Source organism: Anser anser (genome assembly GCF_964211835.1).
Source record: "Anser anser genome assembly, chromosome: 2".
Lineage (NCBI taxonomy): Eukaryota > Metazoa > Chordata > Aves > Anseriformes > Anatidae > Anser > Anser anser.
The window spans coordinates 88,759,966-88,784,585 of NC_139721.1; the positions used below are offsets into that span (position 1 = coordinate 88,759,966).

General features: G+C 42.3%; 1 protein-coding gene across 2 annotated transcripts in view; it reads right to left on the reverse strand.

The window, feature by feature from the left end:
- Positions 1–24,620, reverse strand: part of FBXL7 (F-box and leucine rich repeat protein 7) — a 187,806-nt gene that overhangs the window by 4,642 nt on the left and 158,544 nt on the right. For both annotated transcript variants that reach the window (XM_083827191.1, XM_083827192.1), the window contains one exon: positions 4,828–5,439. In XM_083827191.1, the coding sequence (XP_083683317.1) occupies positions 4,828–5,439 (612 nt within the window). The remainder of the gene's footprint in view (positions 1–4,827; positions 5,440–24,620) is intronic.

The following is a 24,620-nucleotide window of genomic DNA, read 5'->3' on the forward strand; positions in this document are numbered from 1 at the left end:
CTTGAGGCAAAGCACTTTGTTCATAGAACGTCTTCTTGAAACTGAATGCAGCTAATTCCTCTCCAGACTGGGTTGTAGATCCATCTATGCTATGGTGCAATTTTTGGAAATATGTTTGCCTTCAAATAAATACTATATACACTCTCAAAAATACAAAGTGTTTTTACTAAAGGGAAGCAGTACAATTCAGTGTTAATGGTTTAAAATTTCACCCCTAATACGCTCTTTGGAGTAGGTGATGCAAAATGCACAACCCGAGTCCCCATCCTTGTGTTGGGTTTTCACAGAAAAAACTGGCACCTAGGCATAAATCTGTTGGATCTGATATAGCTGTCGCTATTGTGCTAGCACAGGGAGGTTGTTGGACTAAGGAATCAGTCCGGATATTTCACACACTGACCAGAATTCAGTTTTACAATGTGGTTAAGTGAGAATGAAGGGTTGATGAGGCAGAGGAGAACGTTCTGCCTGCTGTGGATCCAAGAAAGGGGAGCAGTGTAATGACGACAATTAAAAAGTGAATAGGTCAGAAGTCTCTTAGCAGGGTTGGAGTCACTGCACAGAAGAGTGTGATCACTGTTTTGACAAGCTCAGCATTGTCTTGTCTAGTTACTTTGGCCACAATGTAAAATATTTCAGGAGAAGGGTATTCAAAACGGTTCCACCAGAAAAAGAGTCCATGTCGATATACAACTGGCTGATTTTTAGCCAAAATGACAGGTTTCTGGGTCTGTACCAATTTTTCTGTCCTAAATAATAAAAAATGTAAAAACAAAGCTCTTGTAGCAGGATTTTCCATAAAGGAAGTATAACTGATTTTTAAATGGGAGATGAAACTTCCAAACAGATTAAAAAATTGTTGGCAGGCTTGTTAGATAATAACTTGCAGTCAAGCTCAACCAGCTTCTAGAGATATCTCCAACTTGCCCACAAAGTGGATGCTGAGAGTGACAGAACTTGCATCGTGGAGAGCTCTGAAAATTAATACGAACGTCTGGTTCTGACATTAAAGATTTTGGTACGTTATTGCTGCCAAGTAACCATCCAAGGAGGAGAGGGATTCAACTAGATGTACAAATGTGAACTGGGTTTTAACCAACTAGCTGCAAGGACGACGTTATACCCCAGCACAAGTACCTAATTTTTCTTGCTCAGTGTGAAACCATATCATCAAACCACCTCAGTGCTGAGATTTACTTCAACGTTAAGATGAAAGCCTAGTCCTAATTACTCCCTGGACTTGATTACAGAAGCAATCTTTTCACATGTGATCTCATTTTAGCCTCAAATTTATGCAAGGTCCTAGAGTGCAACCCCATTTCAAACAAGTCCAGGGAGAATCTGTCTGTACAGCAGTCAAAATTGCTGTTTGAAACCTTGTTGGAATTCTTTTCATAAGACACTCAGGTATGAAAACAAGTGTTGTTTTTCTTTCTTTTTCAAGTGTTTTTTTTTTCCTTTTTTTTTTTTCCTTTTTTTTTTCCCTCCCCGGTCTCTTTTCTGGCCTTCCCTGTCCTACCTTCTATTTAACACTCAGTACCCAAGGGGCAGTAGAAGAGCAGCGCTGGCACAGTCTAAGGCAGGGCCCAGCAAGGAGGGTAAGTGCTTTCAGCAATTGCCTTCACACCACAGAGCGGACTGGTGAAATCTGGGGCCCTGACCTTTGAAGACGACGACTTACAACCACAGATGCATGGATTGCTTTTCCCAATTTGTTTGTAAGCTCAGGGATCACCTCTTTGAGAAAATGGAGAGAAGAGAAAGAATGAGAGCAAGCAAATTCACTTTATAGGAAACATCCCCAGAGATGGACAAGGTGAGGCTTTAAGAAGCACTTTAAATCTGCCCAACAGCATCACTATATGCTCAGGCAAGGCTTTCTCTTGCTTTGGTCCTTGATGTTCACTAAACCAATTACACTTTTTTTTCTTCCTCAAATCTGTTTCCCCTCTTCACAGAATATCTTTTGGACCTAGCTTTTCCAGGTGCTGTAAGATGCCTTTTCCCTGTCAATTCTGCAATTTGTTATTGAGCAGAGGTGCCTTTTTGGTGAGACTCCAAGAGGAGTTCCTCACTAAAGATCAATGCGCTGACAGAGGGGGTGTTCTGCCCTTCCAGCAAGGAAGAAAAAAATGGGGCATAATTGAAAGGATTAAACTAGTTCCTGTGGATAACACAGATTTTTTTTTTAAATGGAGAGGTCGGCATTATACACAGAGCAGTCTCCATAGGAGCCAAATCTTGTGAAGGTAATGCAATCATTGGCACACGTACTATGAAGACAGATCAGACTCACCCTTCATCTGAGTACACTGCTGTGGTGTATTCACCACTGTGGGCTTTGCTACAACTGAGGTCACTCCTAACCCTATCAGATAGTGTTCAGTTTGATTAGTAGGGTTCATTTCCCCTCTCTCTGCCACCAAGTACAGCATTGTGTGTGAAGCACACGAAGAATAAATTTACTCTTGGATCATCACTACATATCCTGACAAAGTGCACAACAACCCTTAAAAATTTCAACCCCCTGCCATAGGCAGGGACACCTCCCACCAGAACAGGTTGCCCAAAGCCCCATCCAGCCTGGCCTTGAACACTTCCAGTGATGGGATATCCATAGTTTCCCTGGACAACATGTTCCAGAAGAAGTAAAAAAAAATCTTTATATATTTTATTTCAGCCAGACAGAAGGAGTGGAAAATGGAATCCTGCTTCCAAAACATTCTCAAAAATTACCCGCACCCTGAACGAAAAATGCAGGCTCAAAACAAGACCCCAGAGATTCACTCTCCTCAATTCACATGCAGGCACATGCTGCAAAAGCTGTGTCTGACCCCAAGCACCCTGACGTCTGAGACTGTTCAAAACCAGGATTTCTCTCCCATTTGTTCCAAAAAGGAAAGAGCTTGTTCAAGAAAAATGTGAGATTAGAATTACTTTCCTGTCCCACTCTGAGACAAAATTTGAGGAAGACAGGTATTTTACACCACCCCCATCTTCCCACACTTTGGGCCAAACCTACTATCCCTTAGGGACAGTCACCATCTTCGAGGTCTGAAAGTAACAGGCTTGGGGGAACCACACAGACAAACCTCCAAACAGAGCATATTTTGAGACTTGGTCTCATACTTTCTTTTCCCCTGTTTTTGCAAAAATAACCTTGCATATCTTTCAGTAGAAGCTGTGGACCTAAACAGTCTCAGCCACTCCCATGGAAAGGCTTTGAGTCCACTCTGTGTCAGCTAACAGACTGGTCTGCTGAAGCAGTTCACCCTCAGCTCTGCAATTCTGTTTCCTGCATCTCCAGGCCCAGAATATTTTGAGCTAGTCAACTCTCCATACCACCCTAGAAGATGAAAGTAAGAAAAGCATAAATGTGCACAGGATACAGCCAGCCTTCCAAGTGATATGTAGCTCCAGGTCCAAATCATAGAGGCATTTACTCCTGATATTGGACACACTTCAACCTGAATATGTTGTAGCAACCCGCAGCTGACGTCTGTATGTACTGACAATAAGTAATTCAAATGCAAGGTCACTGTGAATAGATTCCCTGGGACAGAATTCCTAATCACCTGTCAACTGCGGATGGCAGTCACAAAAAAGTGAGTAATTCTGATTTGATGCTGTTTGTTTTATTGCTATCCATGACGTTCTGCCATCCTAGGAAACACTAGATGAAAGAGTTGGACAAATCAGTTAATAAAAAAGAAAGAAATAAAGAAGAAAAAAAACCAACAACCCATAAGTAAATCAGTGTGCACCAGCTGGGCAGTCTTGGAAAAACCAGCTTATCTGGGCACAAATGACTCAACAGCATTGCTTCCTATCCCTGCTTTGCCCTGCTTTGTTGTGTAGCCATCAATACCTCTGCAATGGCAAATCTGGTCTAGCTGATTATGATAAACAGACTATTATTAGACTGATAACAAGGTGATATCACAAAATAAGTATTGAACATTAAATTTACTCTGGTGCTCGGCTTGGGTGCATCCTTTAAATTAAATACCTGTGTATTCACAGAGAGGAAAATGCATGTGGCTGACCTTGGGAAAACAAAACAAAACAAAACAAACAAACAAAAAAAAAAAAAACAAACAAAAAAAACATCTTCTATCCACAGACACATCTGGTAAAAATTGTCTAACACATTTCAGCTGATCTAAACAGCTGCAGTGATATATTGAAACTGTGGTGAAAGAACAAGGAGAAAGTCACTAAGCAAGTGTATACACTATAAAAAAAAAGTCACAGCTAGCTACATCTGGTTAAAATAGGAATGGAAGCAAGAGGACCCTGAAGTTTAGCTAGGGATGACATTTGATATTTTTACCTAGACAAAAGCCTAGGACTGATTCTGAGCTCCTGCTCAAGTCACTCACAAGATTACAGATATACACATCATATATATAGATGATATACATATGTAGAGATGATATCGTCTACATACAAATTATATATATATATATATACAAAAGATTTTAAAACTTTCGCTCTTGCTCCAATAGCTAGCCTTTACCATGCCACATACTACAGACTGCAACATGGACCCCTGTAAGGCTGCTTTATGCAAACACCTATAAGGAGTACTCCTGCTGTTTGAAGGGATCCTCTCTGTCAGCTGGTCTCCATGAGTCCGCTCAACTGGTGCTGCTGGCATCTGGGGCATGGGGACTGACACGGTGCCTGGCACACCAGCACGGTGGTAGGAGATGAGCACTCCTACCTTGAAAAAGAGTGCAGAAAGGGAAAGAGTGCAGTGTCAGGGAGCAAGGGTTTGACTAGCAGGAGGCGTTTTGATGTCTGTGTTTAAATATTTCCTGTTACCTGACACATCCAGGTGTTCCAGGTTCGGACACAGTGACACAACATCGAAGACCGCCTCATTGGAGATGTTGTAACAGCCGGACACCTCCAGCCTCCTCAGTTCTGGGCAGCACTGGGCAATGGTGTAGAGTCCTCTGTCTGTGAGCCGCCTGCAGCCACTAACAATTACCGTCTCCAACATGAGACATACGTTGGGTGTATCCTGACAAAGCCTCCGGGTCAGCACTTTAAGAGCCCTGTCTACGTTGATCGTCTCGCCGGTCAAGCGTATAGTCCTCCAGAGTCGTGGGTCCCAGGCGAGATTATACCAGCGGCGGCACACGCGGGCACAGCGGCACAGCTGGTTGGTGGGCAGGAAGGAGAAGATCTGGATCATGGAGTGATCGGGCAGTCGGTCTATGTTGGCCTGTTCCTTCTGGTGCTTGGACGCCAGCCGGATGAGGGGATGAGTGAGGCGGGTGGGAGGCGGCGAGTGGACCATGGCAACAGTCTCCCCAGTGACTGAGGATGATGAAGTAGATGAGCCTCGGCCATTCTGGAAACCCTGGGTATTCGGTGGAAATATCAATGCTGGACTGGGCGTGCTGAGCGTCCGCATGCTCAGGTCGGAGTCTGGAAGACAAAACGCAGGGATCAGTAAGCGGCCGGTGGCTGCAGGGCCTATCCCGCTAGCCTGTCTGCTCATGGAGTGAGATGGGCTGTGGGGTTTTGGCAGGGGGGTGAAGCAGTCATTTTCAGCAGGTAGAGTGGGAACACACGCTCCCAGAGCTATCTCCGAGCACGCTCTGAAAACACCATCCCATCCACCCTGGTGCTGCCACACAGCAGTGACAAGCTGCGCTAGCAAAGGGCAGGCTATGGGTCTGAGCCCTGCAGTGAAGAGGAGACGGCAGCACAACACCAGGGATTTTACATCTTTACACCCTCAACTAAACAACACAGGAAACGAGGACAGTTGAATCAGAGGCTTGTTCGGTGGGGAGTATAACCCCCACCTCAGCATATAACCTCAGCAGCACCTGGGAGCTGCTCAGGGAAGAACACCACGGTCCTTTGCCTCTCCGCTCTTCCAGGCATTCAGCGAGAAGCCAGAGAAAAGGGCAGAAGGCAAATGCTGCTTTGCTCAGCACACCTGGGCAGATGGGAAAAACACAACCCCCTGCACGCATCCTCATTGTGTCGTTACAGAAGTTAATTTCTCCTGCACGCAAACGGGGACTCAGCAGTTCAACTGAGAGACAGCCTGGCAACTGGCTCTTGAGGGGTTTGGCTGTGCTGCTTCTTGCACGGGCACAAAGGCCCAATGGGATAAAGGAACTCCAGTCGGATTTTAAAAAGCAAGCCCAGAAAAGTAAGTGGCAAGGAAACAGCACGCCTGGAAGTTTGTTACAGAGCCTCTGTGCAATATTTACACCATCTTTTTCCTAGTGCTACTGCCAGGTTGAAAGCCGTCAATCCAAAAAACACACAAAACTATTTGCTATTTCTTTACCATCTTGCAGGCACAAAAACGAAGGGCATCTGCTGCTAAGAAAGCTTGCCTTTGATGAAAGTTTATTTCAACAGTTTTTCCTTTCTGCTGACATCGCTGCCTAAGAGTCATTTCCACTCCTGCTCCCAGCTCTTCAGCTATGCAGTGCGACAGCAAGTCACAGACCAGAGAGAACTAGGAGGCATTTCTGACTGTCAAACAAGTGCCATGGGTGATACGTTTAGAGACCCTAGGACATTTCAGCAGTATGTTACACAAAATGCAACCACCGTGTGAAAGATGGATGTTGGCACAGTTCGCTCATTCCCTCTCTGACCTCTCCATACCAATCTCGACAGAAAAGCTTTATGAAGAAAATCACTGTCCAGATGAACACAGGGACCAAAATGCAGCACCCAGCAGAATAACAAGTACCAGATATGGAGTAAGAACAGAGGTTTCACAGCATCAATATTTCCTCCATGCAGCAAATTTTGCTATCACTTCAGTGTTCAGACATTTCAGGGAAGCATGCAAAGCCATCTCCTTCAGTAACACCAGCTCTACAGCTTTGTAACTGTGGCTGTACAGAAATGGGCTAAGCAGGGTGCACCCAGAAATGCACTCAACACACCTACACAAATCTGGGTTTAGGCAGAGTTTTCAAATAAACTAATTTTTAGATGAACTGTATCAACGTTTTACACATGAATTTTCCCATTTGGCTTTTACTTAGTCCAGCACAGGCATGGTCTCACCTCACTTAGCTGCAACAGCAGCAAACAAAGGGTTGCATTTTCACAGTGGGTCTGCAAGGGAGAGATGCACAACTCCTTAGGTGGAGAAACCAAGCGCAAAGTCCATCAGTTTGCCCAAGACCACCTAGTTCAGGTGAAGACAGATCAAAATCATCATCTCACTCTGTGAAGAAAAAACCCATACTACATAGCTCCTTCCCTCTTCCTTTTCTGTATCTTGTTTCACTTAGACAGCAACTCAGTATTTCAGCTAGTGACAGGAAAAAACATTTTTTCTTCAAGGCTTTTGAGTCTATTCTGTGGCTGTGTGGATCTAACCCAGGGATTTGTAAATTTTTGAGTGAGAACCATATCTTAACACAGAGTGGGTTTTGCAGACACTCTGCTCCCCTTTGAGACCTCCTAATACCCCCCCTGGCAGCTACAGCAAATAATTGCACGGAGGAGTGTTATTTGGAGAGCGCCTAGTGTACTTTGGTATTTTAAAAATGAGATTTACAGCTGTAGAGGAAAAAAAAAACACACCAGCAGCAGCCAGGCTCCTGCAAACAAGTACTGACTCCGCAGACCACTTAGGCAACAGTCCCCTAGATTAATTCTTGCAAGGCCTTACCATATGTTTGACCTCCCTCACATCACCACCAATGACAATGCCTGAAGTTAAACATGTGCATAAGATGTGGCAGATCTGGAGCCTTTACTTTTTGTTCTTTTCTTCAGATTTTAAGAGAAAGAGGCTTCTAATATAAAAGATCATGCTTTTTTTTTTCAAGTGCTGGATGTACTTCCTACTGCTACATAAATTTGGTATTGTGAATTCCTCCCCTTTCCTTTTACTTTTTCATTTGCTTTGGGGTTTATTTTATTGTTGTTTTGTTGTTGTTATTGTTGTTTTTTTTTCTTAAAGCAGTATAAAAAGGAGAAACAAACCAATAAAAATAAAACCCGCATGAGAAACACTTGTTTCTACACAGCAAAATAGATAGATAAAAAATCAAAATCAAAAAGTTTCATTTTTTAATGTTTGCTATAAACAATTTCTACTACTGTGAGAATGTGATTACCTCCTGTAAGACAGTCTCCCAGCACAATTTGAAAACATACATTTTTAGTCTGTGACTGTTGAAAACACCAAAAGATCTCTACAGGGTTACATTCTTCCCTATGCTTATACTTAAGTATAAAAAAGCTTTTAATGCTCCATGATGCTCCCCCCTGTGATCAAAGCATCAAGCTAATACGGCTAATCTCCATTCCTTTTGGATCAAAAATGGCATTCCTTCCTCACTCCTTTGCTAACCGTGCATAATCAATACCTTAGACATTCTGGATGCATAATATATTACTAAAATGTGGTTTTTAACTTAGATCTAGAGCTAAAAAAATGTGACCTTCTGTTTTATGGTAACACTCCGTGCTTGCTTCATGCTCTCCTAATTCTCTCATTAGTATAGCTGTTCCAGATGTGCATCCTGTATTTCCTTTACCTCTAACCCAGAAGGTGCTCCACATGAAATTTGCTCCCCCCACCTTCAGGACATGGACTTCCAAAGGGATACACACACGTGTATGCACGCACCCTCTCCCCCCCCACACTTTTTCTTTTTTTCCCCCTGAAATAGCATTGTCATTATGTTTAAACAAGAGAGGTGAGGGAGCATTAGCGGTCTGCTGAGTCTGTAACGCAGTATGCTCCTAGGCGGGAATTTTGCCAGTAGCTTAGCTGAACTCCTTACAGAGGTATTCCCACTTACTGCTCATCGTACACCCCTGAGGGGAAAAGAAAAAATAGCAGGTGAGTTCAGGAGGTTTTTGCCAGAAAAACTTGGAAAGTTTTTTGCTAGCATTGAAAACTTCAGCAAAACACTTGGTCTATTGTACATTTTCCAGGCTTTTCAAGTATTGTTGGGAGGGACTTCCTGCATATCCGAGCTTCTAAGACTTTTATTCAAATTTTGTTCTTCACCATTTGCTGAGTGCCAGCTAACAGACGGAGCCGGGCCTAGACAGGGCAACCCACTGACCGCATGCCATCAATAAACACCATCCTGCAACTGCAAACGAAGTTACTGATTGCAGTTCTCAGTACAATCGTTCCAGACACATACTGTATACAAGCACATCTTTTCCTGAAAACAGCAACTGTTTAAAAGCCCAAAATTCAGCTTTACATTTTCGTGATCTTCAAAAGTAAAAAAAAAATGTACAGAGCAGTCCTGTGCTTCCCTCCCTACAACCTCTTCTACCCCTCTTCCTCTCTGATTACCAATGCATTTCTGCAAGATGCTTTTTATTACGGCTTTGTTCAGGCTCTGAAAACTGTTTGTTGATGTAAGAGAAAATTTCTTAACAATCTTTAAAGAAATCTCAAAAGATGCATGCCAAAAACAGAACTATAAAAGCTGACACAGAGGGAGAAAATGCACTGGAGGGAGTTTTCTTATTCCATTAGGAATCTGGTTTATTTCAAAGTTGGTTTTTTTTTAGTTCTTTTTTTTTTCTTTTTTTTTTTTTTTTTCCAGTTTGGTTTCCCAATGAGTACGTACGTCTGGGGAAAAGGAGCCTTACCTATATACCACTCGAACCAAGACTAGGTCTTTGTGCATTCTGGCCTTGACAGCAATACACAGTCTCTGATTCCAGAACCAGAGAAAGAAAACAATGTCATGCTTTTGTTAGACCAGCAATGGACACAAACACAGGACACCTGATGTCTGGATCCCAACATGGACTTTTTGAGATTGAACCACTGCCCGTGTTTAAAGTGTGACTCCGTGTAACCACAACTTTCACTAGGGAGCTGTGTGCACCTGTTGTAAAGTGAGTTCTATACCGAGCTCCTCAGACTTACAAAATTAAAATGAAACTTTCAATAAGTATCAACAAAACTTCAAGTCCTTGTCTGACAACTGAAATGCATCCTTCATGTTGATCTGCTGTCACTGCTGAGATTTTTAGCAACACAAAGGAGAGAGTTAAGCCAAAATATGTTTAGGCTCTGAAGAGTCAGTATAGCTGAGAAAACGTAAAAGAAATTGGCATTTTTATCACAACATTAGATGCAAAATAATGTGTGCAAAAAAAAATTTAAGCATAGTACAGACACACCACATACTCTCTTCACCAATAAAAATGGTGCATAAATATTAGCTATTTTACTAAATGCAATGTTGGTACAGACTTCACGTTTTTACTATGGTACCATCACCCTTGCCCATGCCAAAAGTACTTGTTTTACTGAGTGTGTGGAGAGTGGGAGCCTATAGCGGCTGTCAAAGCTGTAGGAACGGGGACATAAGCGACCTGCAGCAGGAACACTATGAGCTGGTTCAACAGGAGACTCCTGAATGTGACAAGACTGATGCCAAACACGGCTGTGTGCGCTTCGAGGAAGAAATCAAAGCATGCAGCTAACACAGCAGGATGCAACAGGGGCGTTTGTGCTCCAGGGCCCTGGGCACGGGGAAGTCCCAGAAAAACAGGAACCTGCAAAAGAGCGTCTTCCACATCCGAAAAGTCCTCACACGTTTCTCTCAGGCTGAGGTACCACCACCGACCTTGCACCCTCCCAGCACCAGAGGCCAGGAGGGCCCGTGATAGCGCCTGTGATAGCGAAGAGGCAGCTGGGACAAAACTCACTGCATGACCTCGCACGAGGCTGCAGAAGTCAAGCCCGCTAGCAAGGGTTGCTCAGCAGAGATACCGACATGATTTTGCAACTTTTTATGACTGAGAATGTACAGAGCGAGAAGCAGGGCTGGATTAGCTCTCCTGAGGTCTCTCTCCAAGAACACTTAAACCGTCTCTGATGTGTATGTCTGCCCTGTTCTTAATTTCCAGGGAAAGCTATAACTCAACTCATTGAGGTGCCTGTTCCAGTGTTGTCACCTTATCGAGTTTCTAAGTTTTTCCTATTACCCAACTCATGCAAGAAGCTGTTTCTTCCCTTCTCCTAGTGCTTGTGAACAAGGAGAGATCTCCACTCGTTCAGCAAGGATTTCTGTCAGGTACTTGCTCAGACTTCAGTTCTTTCCTCCCAGTCACATCACCAACATTGGCAGTGTCTCCTTGTTTCTCCTTTAGACTTTTCCAACCTGTGTGTACATCTCCTAAAGCCCAGTGCTCCAAACTGACCACAGCACTCCAAGTCAACCCCAGCAGTGGCTACGGCAGAGTCCTTCCCTCCTGTATTTCATGGAAATCACATCGTCAACCTTCCAGATTTTAACAGTCTCAGAAGGATGATGCATTCAGTTTGTGATTCAATGCATCGCCCAGATTCCCACATGTCATACAGCTGCCTGGCCAGTTATTTTCTTCTATATACTCTATTCTTCTTCCTCACACCTGTCTCTTTTGAGAGTGGTACTTTTTCTCTCCCCTTAATCTTTAATATTTTCAAGAGCATTTTAAGCCCAGAGCAACCTTCTCAAATTGTGCTCATTTTCAGTTTTCCAAATATATCACATGTTTAGTGTCATAAATTTTAACCCATTCCTCCAGTTTTGTGTGTCAATTTAATTCAAACAGACGGCTTCTGGAGAGGGATGGAAAACCGAGTAAATTATTAAAGAAAACTGTAAGGTATGGCAGGGCAGGTCCCTACAGGGCTCTCTTTGAAACACCATCACAGTCGACAAATATGCAGTGGTAACTATGCAATATGCAATTCCCCTTTGGTGGCCATGTTATGATGATTTCACTTAGTCGGCATTGTTTCCTGGCTCGTTTCCAGCACAGACATGCAAAAGTCTAAATAACCCTGAGATGGGTTATATCTCCCGTTTCCCTCTCATCAGACTATTTATCCTTACTAACACAGAAAATCAGCCTGAAAATGTAAGTAAGATGAAGGGAACAAAAAAACTTCAGCAAAGTTGAAAACTTATTTCTTATCCTGTGAGAACTTGGAGGTCACGCAACTCTCTTTTTGAGAGCAAAGACCTGTGACAAAGCTCGATTTTTCAGTGTAAAAACAAGCAGCATCTGAACTCATGAAGTAATTGCATCCACATGCTCCTGGAAGGAATGGTTCCATGGAACTTAAAATAACCCTTTACAGTTTTTAAAAACCTCCCACAGAATGTAGTAAGAATTTGTACCTATTGTGCAAGACTAAAGACAGTGTTACAAGGCCACGTGGAAGAGGGATACGTTAACTTAGATGTGAAACCACCTCGTAGTAGTTTCTGTGTGACATTTTACACCTTGGATTATACTAGTGTAACTTCCCGTCGATGTTGAGCTCCAGTTTTCTTTAGTCCATAAACTCCTCTAAATACCTTTAGAGACCTGATCTTGCATTCCTGGCATATTCACACTAGATACTTAAAGTCAAACAGCACTGCAAGTGAAATAATCGTTATGGTTTTATTAAGCAAATAATTCTTCCTTACAATGTATTTGTCGAAAGCCGGAACTAATTTGCCACCTATTGATTTTGTCCCTTGCCACTTGGCAACAATTAAATTTATCCCTATGGTTTTGAACAGAGCCAAAAAATATGAAGATTGAGAGAAAAAAAAAAGGAAAAAGTAATCTTTCATCATATTAATTTTCATTGTATTAATTCATCATTTTAATTTCTGAAGTCAGAGCATCTTAATTTTGCCTTTGGTACCACCAGTGATACTAGCACATCAGTTCTGAGAAAAGGGTTTGTCAGTGTGTCATTTCTGGGAAATAACATAGTGATAGATGGGATGGTGTGTTTTTTCCACGGTCAGTAAATATCTAACCCCAAAATGAATTCCATACACGCTTAAGAACAAGCTCTTCTTAAACGCCTTAAGATCAGATACTTTCCTGACTCCTTGCTGTATGCCAGGGAACTCCACCATCAGAGTCAGTCTGTATCTACATCAGTGACGAGTGCAGCCCAAGAAGAGGAGATTTACAGAGCAAAACGGTTACTGCTGAGAACCTGACAGCCACGGGCCTAAGAAGTGGATGTTAGTTTTCAGACATCTAATTTCATCCCCAAACCTGACTGCTCAGTAGGTGTTGTCTCTGGTACTTCGGGTGTTCTGCAGAGCATATTTTTTGCCTTAGTTTCACCTGAAAGTAACTGTGGTCATACACCTGTGGTGGTAACTAAAGATGGTAAGCAAGGACTAAGAGGAGAGTTGTTTCAAAATTGAGTGTCTGACCTACAAAATGCAGATGAGACCACTGGCCAGCAAAGAAGTACCCACCATCCATCTCCTCCCAACCCAGAGTTACCACTTCCCAGCGTAACCCACACCACTTGGAGGAGACACATCCTGTTCCCTGCTAGGTTCTCAGTACTGGATTATCAATGGACTGGACATGTTGTGTTTCATCGTTCCCCATTTTCAAGATTACCACATCAACAGGGATCCAATTCTTTGCTGTTAAATGCATTGCTTTAAAATATGCAAAATACAACTGTGGTTAAAACGGAAATAGGCATTTACAAAATCCCAGGCTATAAAGGTTTAGGATAAAATTAGGCAGCAAAAAGATGGCAAGTTTGCTTAACTTCAGTCATACTGAAAAGCCTACCATCCTCTCTCTCTCCACCTGACAAGTTGTTAGGCAGGCATATTTAACCTACAACTCACAGAATCACAGAATCACAGAATCACAGAATCATCTAGGTTGGAAGAGACCTCCAAGATCACCTAGTCCAACCTCTGACCTAACACTAACAAGTCCCCCACTAAACCATATCACTAAGCTCTACATCCAAATGTCTTATAAAGACCTCCAGGCCTGGTGAATACAAAATACCTTTGCAAATCAACCAGAGAACACCCTGGTTCAGTGAAACTGGTTTACAACTATGTTCTGTCTTTCCTTTGAGTTAGTCTGAGATGTTTGAACAACTGCAAGGTCAAGATTTTGTAAGGTAAAACATTTATCTGCCTGCCTGACCAAGCAACATTTACACTTCTGTGTTCCACTTCTTTATGTATTGATCTTAGCTTTTCATTTCAAACCTGCTTTACATGAATATAGATGAGTGCACATTATTCAACACTGGCTCTCAAGCTACAAAGATGTGGCCAGAACCAATCACTTGGAGTGACACTGAGCCGGGGCAAACAGATCCTACTCTGCCTTTGAACGATATGCTGACATTAAGTTCCTGTTGATACAAACAGACCTTTGCAATTTACATGGAAAACTTGAACAAATGCCTCGTGACTCCCAACTTCAAAATGCAGAAATCCAGTCAGCTGTTCCAGTCAGTTGTAGCTGTTCTAATACTTCACTTCTTAAAAATGGGAACATTTAGAATTACGGATTTATCAGTTACCATTATTACAGAGCAACTTCAAGCCAAGTTGCTGTACATAAGTTTATAGGAGAGAAAGATTTTCAAAAAACTTCAAGTTGCTCACACGGATTAAAACCAAGTAGACCTGCAGAACCTGAAATTCAGTTCTGTAAGATGTGCATTGCTGTAAGTGGAAAATAATATACAAACCAGAGGAATGCTTTCCTTGGGGAACAGCTGACAATAGAAAGATATCCTCACTTTGTTGACAAATCAAGATGACTTGTGTCCATAGTTGGTAACCAAATCTACAGCAGACAAATAATTCTCCAAGAATGACTGTTTCCAGCATAACCACCAAAAGTTAATTCTTTGTGGAACAGAACATTGCTTGTCATAATCAAATACTTGCATTTTAAAAATGCATGACTCTCAGAAATGATGGACTAAAACTAATAGGGGGTCCATGATTTGACCTCCAAAGCTGCAGAAGTACATGATAAACAATAGGATAAACACAAGATGGAACAGTAGCAATATATTTATAACCACAAATTTGTGCTCCTCTCTTAACATTCAACTTTCAACGCTAAAGATTCATTAAATCAATGTAATTTATAATAGTCCAACTATCCTCCCTAAAATAAATTCAGGCTTTGTAAACATAGGCTTAACTGATAATCTGTGAAGAGACAACCCTCCAAATTATGGGACAGAATTGTACACAGCACGAGAAGAGGTCTCTAGATTTAAAGGGGAAAGAGAGAGAGAGAGAGAGAGGAAAAGCAAAGCAAATCCCAACTTGGCTTGGTTCAGCTCAGCTCCCACTGGATTCTCATGTGAGGCACCTACAAAGCACCCAGCCTGTGTCCCAGATGAGGATTCATATGCTAAAGCAGATGAAGCCTCAACCCTCCAGTGCAGTGCAATGAACAGGGACACCTCTCTTCCACTCCACCTCCACATGCCTCTCCCAGCTGGGTTATAGCTAAGGGAGTAATAAAACAAGAATGAAAAATGCTGCTGATGGAAAAGAGAGCACAGCCCTCTCCTGTAAAAACTGCTGGATTAGTTGCTGGATATGTTGTTGCTCGCTCCAAGGTGACCTTATTCAGGTGAAGTCTTTTGAATCTTATAGGAGAATTACACTGAGGTGGTGAGCATTTTCCAGGCTTTTAGGAATCAGAAGTAGCATTTACTCTCAGGACAATGCTTTTGCAAGCTCAAATGGGTGCCACTGAGAGCCCAGCCTAGGTCTCCTGTATGGCCGTGGATTGCAAAAAATCAGCTGAGTTGTGCAGAGTGTAACTGAAGGCTGACCTGAAACACCTGCTCCTGATCAGCTCAGATCTGTTTATACTTCAGTTTCCAAAGTTTATTTTCTTTCCTAGAAACGAGATTCCTCCAAAAACACCTGCTAGCATCCTGGCAAGCATTCTCCCATTTTGCGGGCAAATACCTAATTTCTAGGGCCGCATCCCTCTCCCTTTTGACATGTGGCCAAACTGAGAAAGCAAAGCTGGTCTCCAGGGCTTTTCGGGGGAATGGTAGAAAGCTCCACTTAATCCAGTTTTATGTTTCTTACAAATTCACAATGCTACCCCTATGCTTTCGGACAAAGGAATAAATTCAGCAAAGAGCTGGCCAAAGCCAGTTCCCCAAAGCATCAGCTCTGGGACCTTAGTAACAAAAATGCTCTGGATGGGAGGAAAGAAAAGAAATGTAGGTCTCTAAAGCAGAAACCCAGGATACCAGCACTAACTTATCCAACACCTCTCCGCCAAAGACATAGAAACTTAGGATTTTTTATAAAAGACATTTCACATCATAAAAGTACTAAAACGATAGTCAGCAGTCCCCTCTTCTGTTGCATACACATGCGATATTCATACAGTGATGCACTGAGCATGCACATAATGCTTATTCAGAACCACAGGGATTAACATTTTGTTTATGGGAAATTCGGGAGTTAAGCTGGGAAAGAGACACGGCCACTGGCAGCTTTCTCCTACTAGAAAATGTAGCTGGCTGCAGCCCAAGTGCGCTAAGTTGCGTGGATTCCTGACCACCAGTGCGATGCAGTCCCAGACTATGTCAAAACAGATGGTACTTACAACTGCGAGAGCAGTGCATTAGCCATCCCCTAAACCCAGCCCTGCTGTCTGAGTTCCCACTTGCTGTGTCTGTGACTTGTGATGTATAAATTGTAGATTGCTATTTATATGCACTAGCATATGGTACTCTGACATTTGAGGAGTATCAGATGTACGTACATGTAAATAAATCTAGAATTCTGCACTCTGTATTTATGGCAACTTCAATAACTTCCCAGTCTACTAGAAGCCATAATAAATAGTTGCCTCATTTTGCATAAAATATTAACTGACTGCAATTATTCCTTTTCAATTTAATTTCAATTTACTGAAATGAGACAAACAAAACTGTTCACTGATTGTTTTTATGTTGTTTTGACATCATTAAATCAAAATCAATATGGGGAAAACCCCCTGATGTTTACATCTGCACAATCACTGAAACAGTTATTATTCAAAGCAAGAACTCTAGAAAAAAAAGCATTATTTAAATCCTTCAGCCTCTATTTTTCATATTAACCTAACTGTATCAACCACCATTGCTGACTTCTGGCTTTATATGCAATTCCACATTTATCATCAGATTTAATATGACCAGTTTATAGAGACATCTTAGATATCTACTTTCTTTTACAAAGCCCACAGAAAAGAACCATGCTGAGGAACCTCATCAACTTGTAATACATACTTGAAGGGAGGGTGCAAAGGGGACAGAGGCAGGCTCTGTTCATTGGTGCCCAGTGCCAGGACAAGAGGCAGTGGGCACAAACTGGAACCCAGGAGGTTCGCTCTGAACACCAGGAAGCACTTCTGTGCTGTGCGGGTGATGGAGCACTGGCACAGGTTGCCCAGAAAGGTTGTGAAGCCTCCATCCTTGGAACTCTTTGAAAGTCATCTAGACAAGGTCCTGGGCAAGCAGCTTCACGTGGCCCAGCCTGAGCAGGGGGCTTGGATCAGTTAACCTCCAGAGGTCCCTTCCAACCTCAGCCATTCGGGGATTCTGTGAAATAACTTTAATACGCCTTCTACAAAGAGCAAATGAAGCGAAGTTCCACTTTCAAGCAGGCACTGTATGAACTTTTGCACTGTGATTCCGGTCTTATTCAAATCTGATCTCCCCATCATGGGAGTCTTGCAGAGTTTGGGTTTTCCATTACAGTAACTCTCAAGCTCCAAATTTAACTGGTGCCTAATTTTCCTGTTCAAAAATACCTTTTGTTACTGAGAAAATAAATGATCGCTTTCATCGGTATATGCTATAGCTCAAGCAGGCACGTATTGTCAGCTGATAACACAGCCATTAGTGAGAACTAGCTAAAGGGTACTTGTTCTGCCGTATTTTCCTCCAAACTAGAGAATTCCCTAGAGCTCAATCGTGGATCTTGATACCTGTAGAAAGTATGGGTTTCTTTTTGTGAAAATGCACTGAAAAACTAGTCTACCTCAAAACTTCCAGTAGAAGCCCCACATCTGACAAAAAATATCAGGTTGACTTGAACATAAGGTAAGTTGACCTATAGGTAAAAAATCCTCTCTGTTAAAAAACAAAGAAACAGACAAACTCAACATTACATAGACATTGTCTCCCATAACTTCCTTATCAAAACACTGTTGAAGCACAGACTAGAAGTGAGCAGTAAAGAAGGACTGAAAACCGCCTGAATTGCTGGGTTCAAAGGGGTTCTCATTGTCATCAATGAGACAAAGTCCAGCCGGAGGCCAGTCACTACTGGTACACTGGGGCCAATACCATATAACCTCTTCATTAATGACTTGGATAATGGGACAGAGCACACCCTCAGCAAGTTTGTAATGACACAAAGCTGAGAGCAGTGGCTGATACACCTGATAGGTGTGCTGCCATCCAGATGGACCTCGACGGGCTGAGAAATGGGCTGACATGACAAGAACTGCATGAAGTTCAACAAAGCAACACGAAAAGTCCTGCACCTAGGGAGGAATAACCCCATGTACCAGCACTGCCTGGGGGCTGACGGGCTGGAAAGCAGCTTGATAGAAAAGGATTTGGGGGTTGTGGTGGAAACCAAGTTGAACATGAGCCAGCAATGTGCTCTTGCAGGAGAGAAGACTAAAAGCTTCCTGGGCTGCATTAGAGGGGTGTCGCCAGCAGGTGGAGAGGTGATCCTGGCCCTCTGCTCAGCACTGGTGAGGCCACACAAGATGTACTGGACCCAGGTCTGGTCTCCCCAGTACAAGAGAGACATGGAGCTACTTATGAGAGTCCAGCGAAGGGTCAAAAAGATAATTAAAGGACTTGAGCATCTGAGACTTTTAGCTTGGAGAAGAGAAGGCTCAGGGGCATTTCATCACTGTGTATAAATACCTGAAGGGAGGGTGTAAAGAGGATGGAGCCAGACTCTTCTTGGTGATACCCACTGACTGGACAAGAGATAGGGGACATAGAAATACAATAAATTCCCATTTAAAGGAAGATTTTTTAAATTATTATTATTATATTTTTTTAATGGCAAGAGTGGTCAAGCACTGCATCAGAGTGCCCAGAGAGGCATGGAGTCTCCATCTTTGGAGACAGATACTCAAAATCTGACTAGAGAGTGTCCTGGGCAACGTGCTCTATATTTGACCATGCTTTGAGCAGGGGGTTAGACTCCAGAGGTCCCCTCCAACCTCAACTAGTCTGAGACTGCCAATTCAATTGAACTCATGCAGCCTCTTCTCTTTGAGACCTCACACAGAGGAACAAAATATATCTCATTAAAGCAAATCCAAACCTTATGAAAATATAACAATAAATGTGTTAATTCATAAACATTGCATGAAGAGGTTAGGTAATCTTGACCTGTGCAGCTGAAGATTGAAAAGGACATGCTAATACATACCATTATATACAATGTATTCAGATAAGAGACAGAGGTGATGGAAAGGTTATTGTACTTCAGATGGCATGTAAAAAGGAGCAGTAGCAAAGTTTGAGACTAAGAGAAAACACTATAGTTGAGAGCTAAAAATTATCATAAAACACACAGTTAGGTTAGGGTATAGGCTGCCTGGAATAGCATTTGGGATTGACGTCTTGAGCTTCCCAGGAAACAGTACGATTAAGAAGACAAAAGAAGAACTCATCAACTCATCTATGAAGAAAATTCTGCTTTAAGTTACTGTTTTGACAAGGTGACCCAAGAACCTTCCCACCCTTTACCATCTTTAAGCCCTGATTTTTCAGTCATCCTTGCCTTTCTAAAACAAATTAGTAAAACTCCACTGAAACAATTTAGTGCATGCTGGCAAGGTGCATAAAAAATAAGGCAAAATAACAGACCATAATCAATGTTTATTTTCAGAAATGAACCTCTGCTACTCTTCCATCAGGTCAGTACAGGGATGCACAACTTTTTCAAGGTCACTTCAGCAAATACTTTACAGATTTTGCACTTATGATTCATTCTATACTGATCAATCTCCATTTTAAAAGAGGATGAAGTTCACTGCAATGTACATGATCCACAGAAACCCATTAAGCCCTGCTTATGTGGCTTACGTGACTGCTGAACTTCAGTGAAAGTTCCTCAAGAACTTTTTTTCCTATAATATGATGAATACACCGAAGATAACTTATAACTTTAGTTTGAAAGACAGCATTTACTGGCATCAGTTCTGGGACTCCTGAGTAGCACATATCATTGTTAATCTTCCTCCTCAGTGCAGAAAAAGTACTATATTCTCCATCTCCATTGCTTTGTGGTAAAGGTAGAGCTGAGGCTAAAGAATTCTTGGTTGGATGGATTATTTTAAGCTTGCGGACAAGGACTACTTACATTGCTAAATTTGCACTGAAGTCCCAGGAAATTCTAAGAGAGGCTCCCTTCAGTTCAAACAGTACTCTTCCTGTGAGAGAGACTTCAGAAGTCATGCTGATTGACACGAACCACAGGTGAAAGTTGCGCTCTGTTCAGCTGCACAGAGAGCAAAACAGTGCCCTACTGACACAGCACTATTACATTTAAGCAGTAAAGTCATGACAGGGTTGTATTTACAGGATGTGTGATGTAAATGAAGGTGTATGTGATGAGCCTCAGGTTCTATGTAAGGCATTTGATACTGTGCTACAGTTGCACTAGGTACTGAAGTTTCAGGACAACTATAGTAATTCCTTCTCAGTTGCAAAAGACTTCAAGAAAAAGACTTGCACAACGAAGAAATCATATAAAAATGTATTTCTAGCATTTTTTCAGTATAATTTGGAAACATGGAGCACAGCCAACAAAGAGAGATCAGTCAGGCACATTTTAAAACTTCTAATGAGGAGGTTGAAAGAGTTTATAATAGGAAATGTTTTAGGGACCCACAGTGACTTCACATTTTCCAGCTCACTGGATTTACAAGCAAAGAGGCTGATACTGCAGTATCTGGATGCTGAGTACTTGCTAAGATGTGCAGAGTCCCCTGCACTACCAGAGACTACCATAAGGTTACAGCAGTCAGCATTTCAGAGGATCACAACTCCCCCACCCACACTAACTCTGAAGCACTCCCGCCTTGGTTCACTCTCTCTGTTCTATTTGTGGCGGAGAGTCTTTTCCTGCTAACATCAGTAATTGCCTGGAAAGTATTCCCCTCATTTCATTATGCTGAGCTACACTCCGCTAATGCTGTATTCGTGACTATTTATAGCGTGCCCCATGTATAGTAACATGTCACTGTGAAAGTGTCAGTATGAGAAACACCGATTTAAGAAACGAGATTGCTAACACTGGTCCACTAAGCTACTATGATGCAGATGAAAAGTTACAGTGATTACCTACTTGTTCCTTCATTTTAATTCCATTTACAGAAAGTGTGAGCCATAGACAATGCAGTGATAATACTGGTATTACACACAGTTCAGGAAAATACTTGTGTAGCCCTGAGGGTGATTCAAGAACTACTACAAAATTGTAGTCTTTCACTATTTAGTCTTATCTAGTTTGGAAGAAAGCACAATCTGTTGCCATCTCCTCGTTACTCTCTAGTTTGTGGGTATGGATGTCTGCACCAGAAGCCATCTCTCTTGTTCACTTTGGCTTCACTGTTTTGACACTCGACATTGAAGGAGATGGCGGTGGCAGGGGCGCTACTCCTTCTGAAGGAGGACGTTTTCACTGACAGGAGTGCTGATGGCAGCTTGTGTCTGACAGAGGTCTCTGCAGCACAGAATTCCTTCCATCTGAATTTTGTGCTCTTTTGAGCAATCTCAGGAGTTGAACTCTCCCCAGAAGCATCTCAGTACCACATGAAATGGGCCTTCTGTTCACTACCTGCTGAAATCAGATGACTGTACCTCAACGTGGAGTCGGAAAACAAGCTATCAATGGTCACAGAACTTCTCTGCACATAGGTTTTGTAGTATTTGAATTCTGCCAGCACAATGTCAGGTTGTGGTTTAACTGCATAAACCCATAGCATGAAAGTAGTTCATACCTCACAGAAGGGTGCCTGCCGCAGGGCCCACACCAGCAGCAAGCAAGGCCAATGGTCAGACAGCCTGTTCAGCTCACTGGGAGCTTTCCCTGTATCGAACAAAACCCCATCTCAACCATCCTGCCTTTTCAAGGAAAACACCTCATGAGGCTTTAATTTTATTGAAATGAGGTGACAAATGCATGTTTCTGAAGTGATATTTGACTCACAAGGCGTTTACAGTGAATGGCCTCCATTGATTTAGAAACCTCTATTTCATAAACACTGAAGGAGAGAAGCCTACGTTCCCAAGTGATCTGCTGCATTATAAAATAGCCAGAAGCCATTTGAAAACCACACAATGAGAAAAGGCACCAGAGAGGTGCACAGTGCCCCTGCTCTGAGGGCTGATTATTGGGCATGGACCTGAGCTTTTCCTTCCTCTGAAACAAAGGTGTGATGCCTGCCTTGGGACTGAGCCCTGGTCCCAGCACACCCCGGCCAGTCGGTCGTTTCTCTTCATTACTCTTTGTATCTACAGCACTCACTGGTGGCGTGATGGAGCCTTCTGTACCGAGTATGACAAGCTTCGTGCACGTGCAGCAGTATTTGGGGAACAACTGAGGCAGAGTAAGTTATTTTAGCTGACACTAGTGGTGCTGATCCCTGATGCAGAGTTCACTGACTGCTGATTAACTTCATGTCTTTACTCAGTTCATGTATTTTAAGCTGAAATTAGGATGAAAGCAGTTTATTAATGCAAGCTCCGCAGTGGCTGCACAGTCCAGCTCTCCAGCAGGGAGTCACAACCTTGGTATAATCTAACTATCTCTCCAGACATCTATGTATATTATTTCCATATAAAGCTATATTTGGCTGTATTTATAGGCAGATCACTACGATTACAGATGGCCAGTAATAAAACAGCAGTTCTGAATTTTCTTACTAAGTATAGAAAGTACTGGAAGCCACAGAGGTGCTATGACTGAATGAAAAGCTTACCTTTCATTTATAGAAGTGTGCACCAGGGGAAACTTAATATTATATAACTACTATGACTAGAAAACCAAATTAAAGACAATTAGATATATTGAAATATCTTGCGAGGGAGAGGTAGGTGTCAAAATCCTTATGAGGATATTCCAATCTCTCAATTTCAACAGAATGATTTTGCGCTATTAGCTTTATCTCTTCTCTTTTTTTTTTTTTTTTGGTCTCAAAATACTTATGATCAAGAATTGGCATGCTACAATAGAAAAGTTTCTTTGTAGAATTATAAAAGAAAATGAACCAGAGGTACACTGGAAATGACGATTTGAAGCTTTAGGTTTAATTTAGCTTATTATGGTAAAATGAATCAAAAATTAATTAGATAAGCCACAGAATATTTTTCTGACAAGAATTTGATAGATCTTTACAACAAGGGGCACTTACATAGGTTTCATCTATGTAAAATGAAAAGGAGACACTTTTCCACAGCACTGCCCAAAGAACAGATATTCCCTGTAAAACTTTTAGGAGACTCCAAGTACAGAAATATTGTAACTGTAAATTTACACCACGAACAGAACAGCTTCCAGGGTGTGTCCAGCGCAGCTCCTTCCAACTCAGCCAGGCAACTAACCATGCCACCATCTTTTCCAGGTTCCTACCCATGTTTTAACTGAATTCTCCCATATTAATCTCCCCTTTCATCAGAGCAGCACAAGTAAAGGGCCAAGAAACTAAAAATGATCTCAGGTAGCATCTGGTCCTCACCTGAGCTCCAGTGCCACCAGCAGGGGATACACAAATGCAGGACCAGAACTTCCCATCACAGGAAATACAGAACCAGGGACGGCTGCAGACAGCTTAGCTACTGTTGTGGAAGACATGCTGCAGAAATGGGACACGTTCCCAAATTATGGAAAGCATAGTGGTTTCTGAGGATAACACACAATGAGCTGGCTTCATTATGAGGGTATAAAAGTGCTGCCATTTCACTCATTTCCCTTTTGTAATCCCTCTCTGTCCGAACTCACAACTCCACTGCACAATACAATGTCAAAAATGTCTTACAGATAATGACGAGTGGAGCCAGAGGACTAAGCCAGACGTTTATTCTTATGTTTTATCCAGTGCAAAATGGATTAGGAAATTCAGTTTATTCTTAGTTGTATATTTTAAAGTAAGCTGCTGTAACTATTACACTAACCTACAAGGAATTCAGATGCTGTTGGCTGTCTCGGCAACCTTGATGTAAATTTATATTCTGCTTCTTTCAAAAGGCTGTATCCAAAAAAACACTGCATCGACATTCCTCATATATGTTGCAAAGACTTACCCCAGCACGTGCTTTGACATTCAGGCATAATTTTATGATTCAGGGTGGTTGAGAACTTAGGTAAGAGACCTGATGCTTCTGCATCTGACAGATTCAGCACTTGAAGAAAGTAAGTTGCTTGTCTTCCTTTGACAGCTGACCAGGACACCTTCACAGCTTGGCTTCATGCTCCCCGCTAACGCACTCACATCAGCATTCTCCAACTGCAGCAGCCAGCCAGGGCTGAGGGTCTCCCAAAGCACCCAGCAGGGCTGAGTGGCCTCTTCTGCAGCTGGCACTTACGTGCTCCTTGTAATGTGGGAGGAACAATGTAGCCCCAGTGCACTTTGAGAAATCTAAGCTCTCGAAGCCAGCTGATGGGCACCTAAATGGTATCAATCATCTCCAAGTCCTCCACAGTATGTATTGCCTCATGCATTCCCCACCACAGCTTTGGCAGCTTACTTCAATCACATCGAATTAGTGAAACCAATAGTCACTTGGTAGC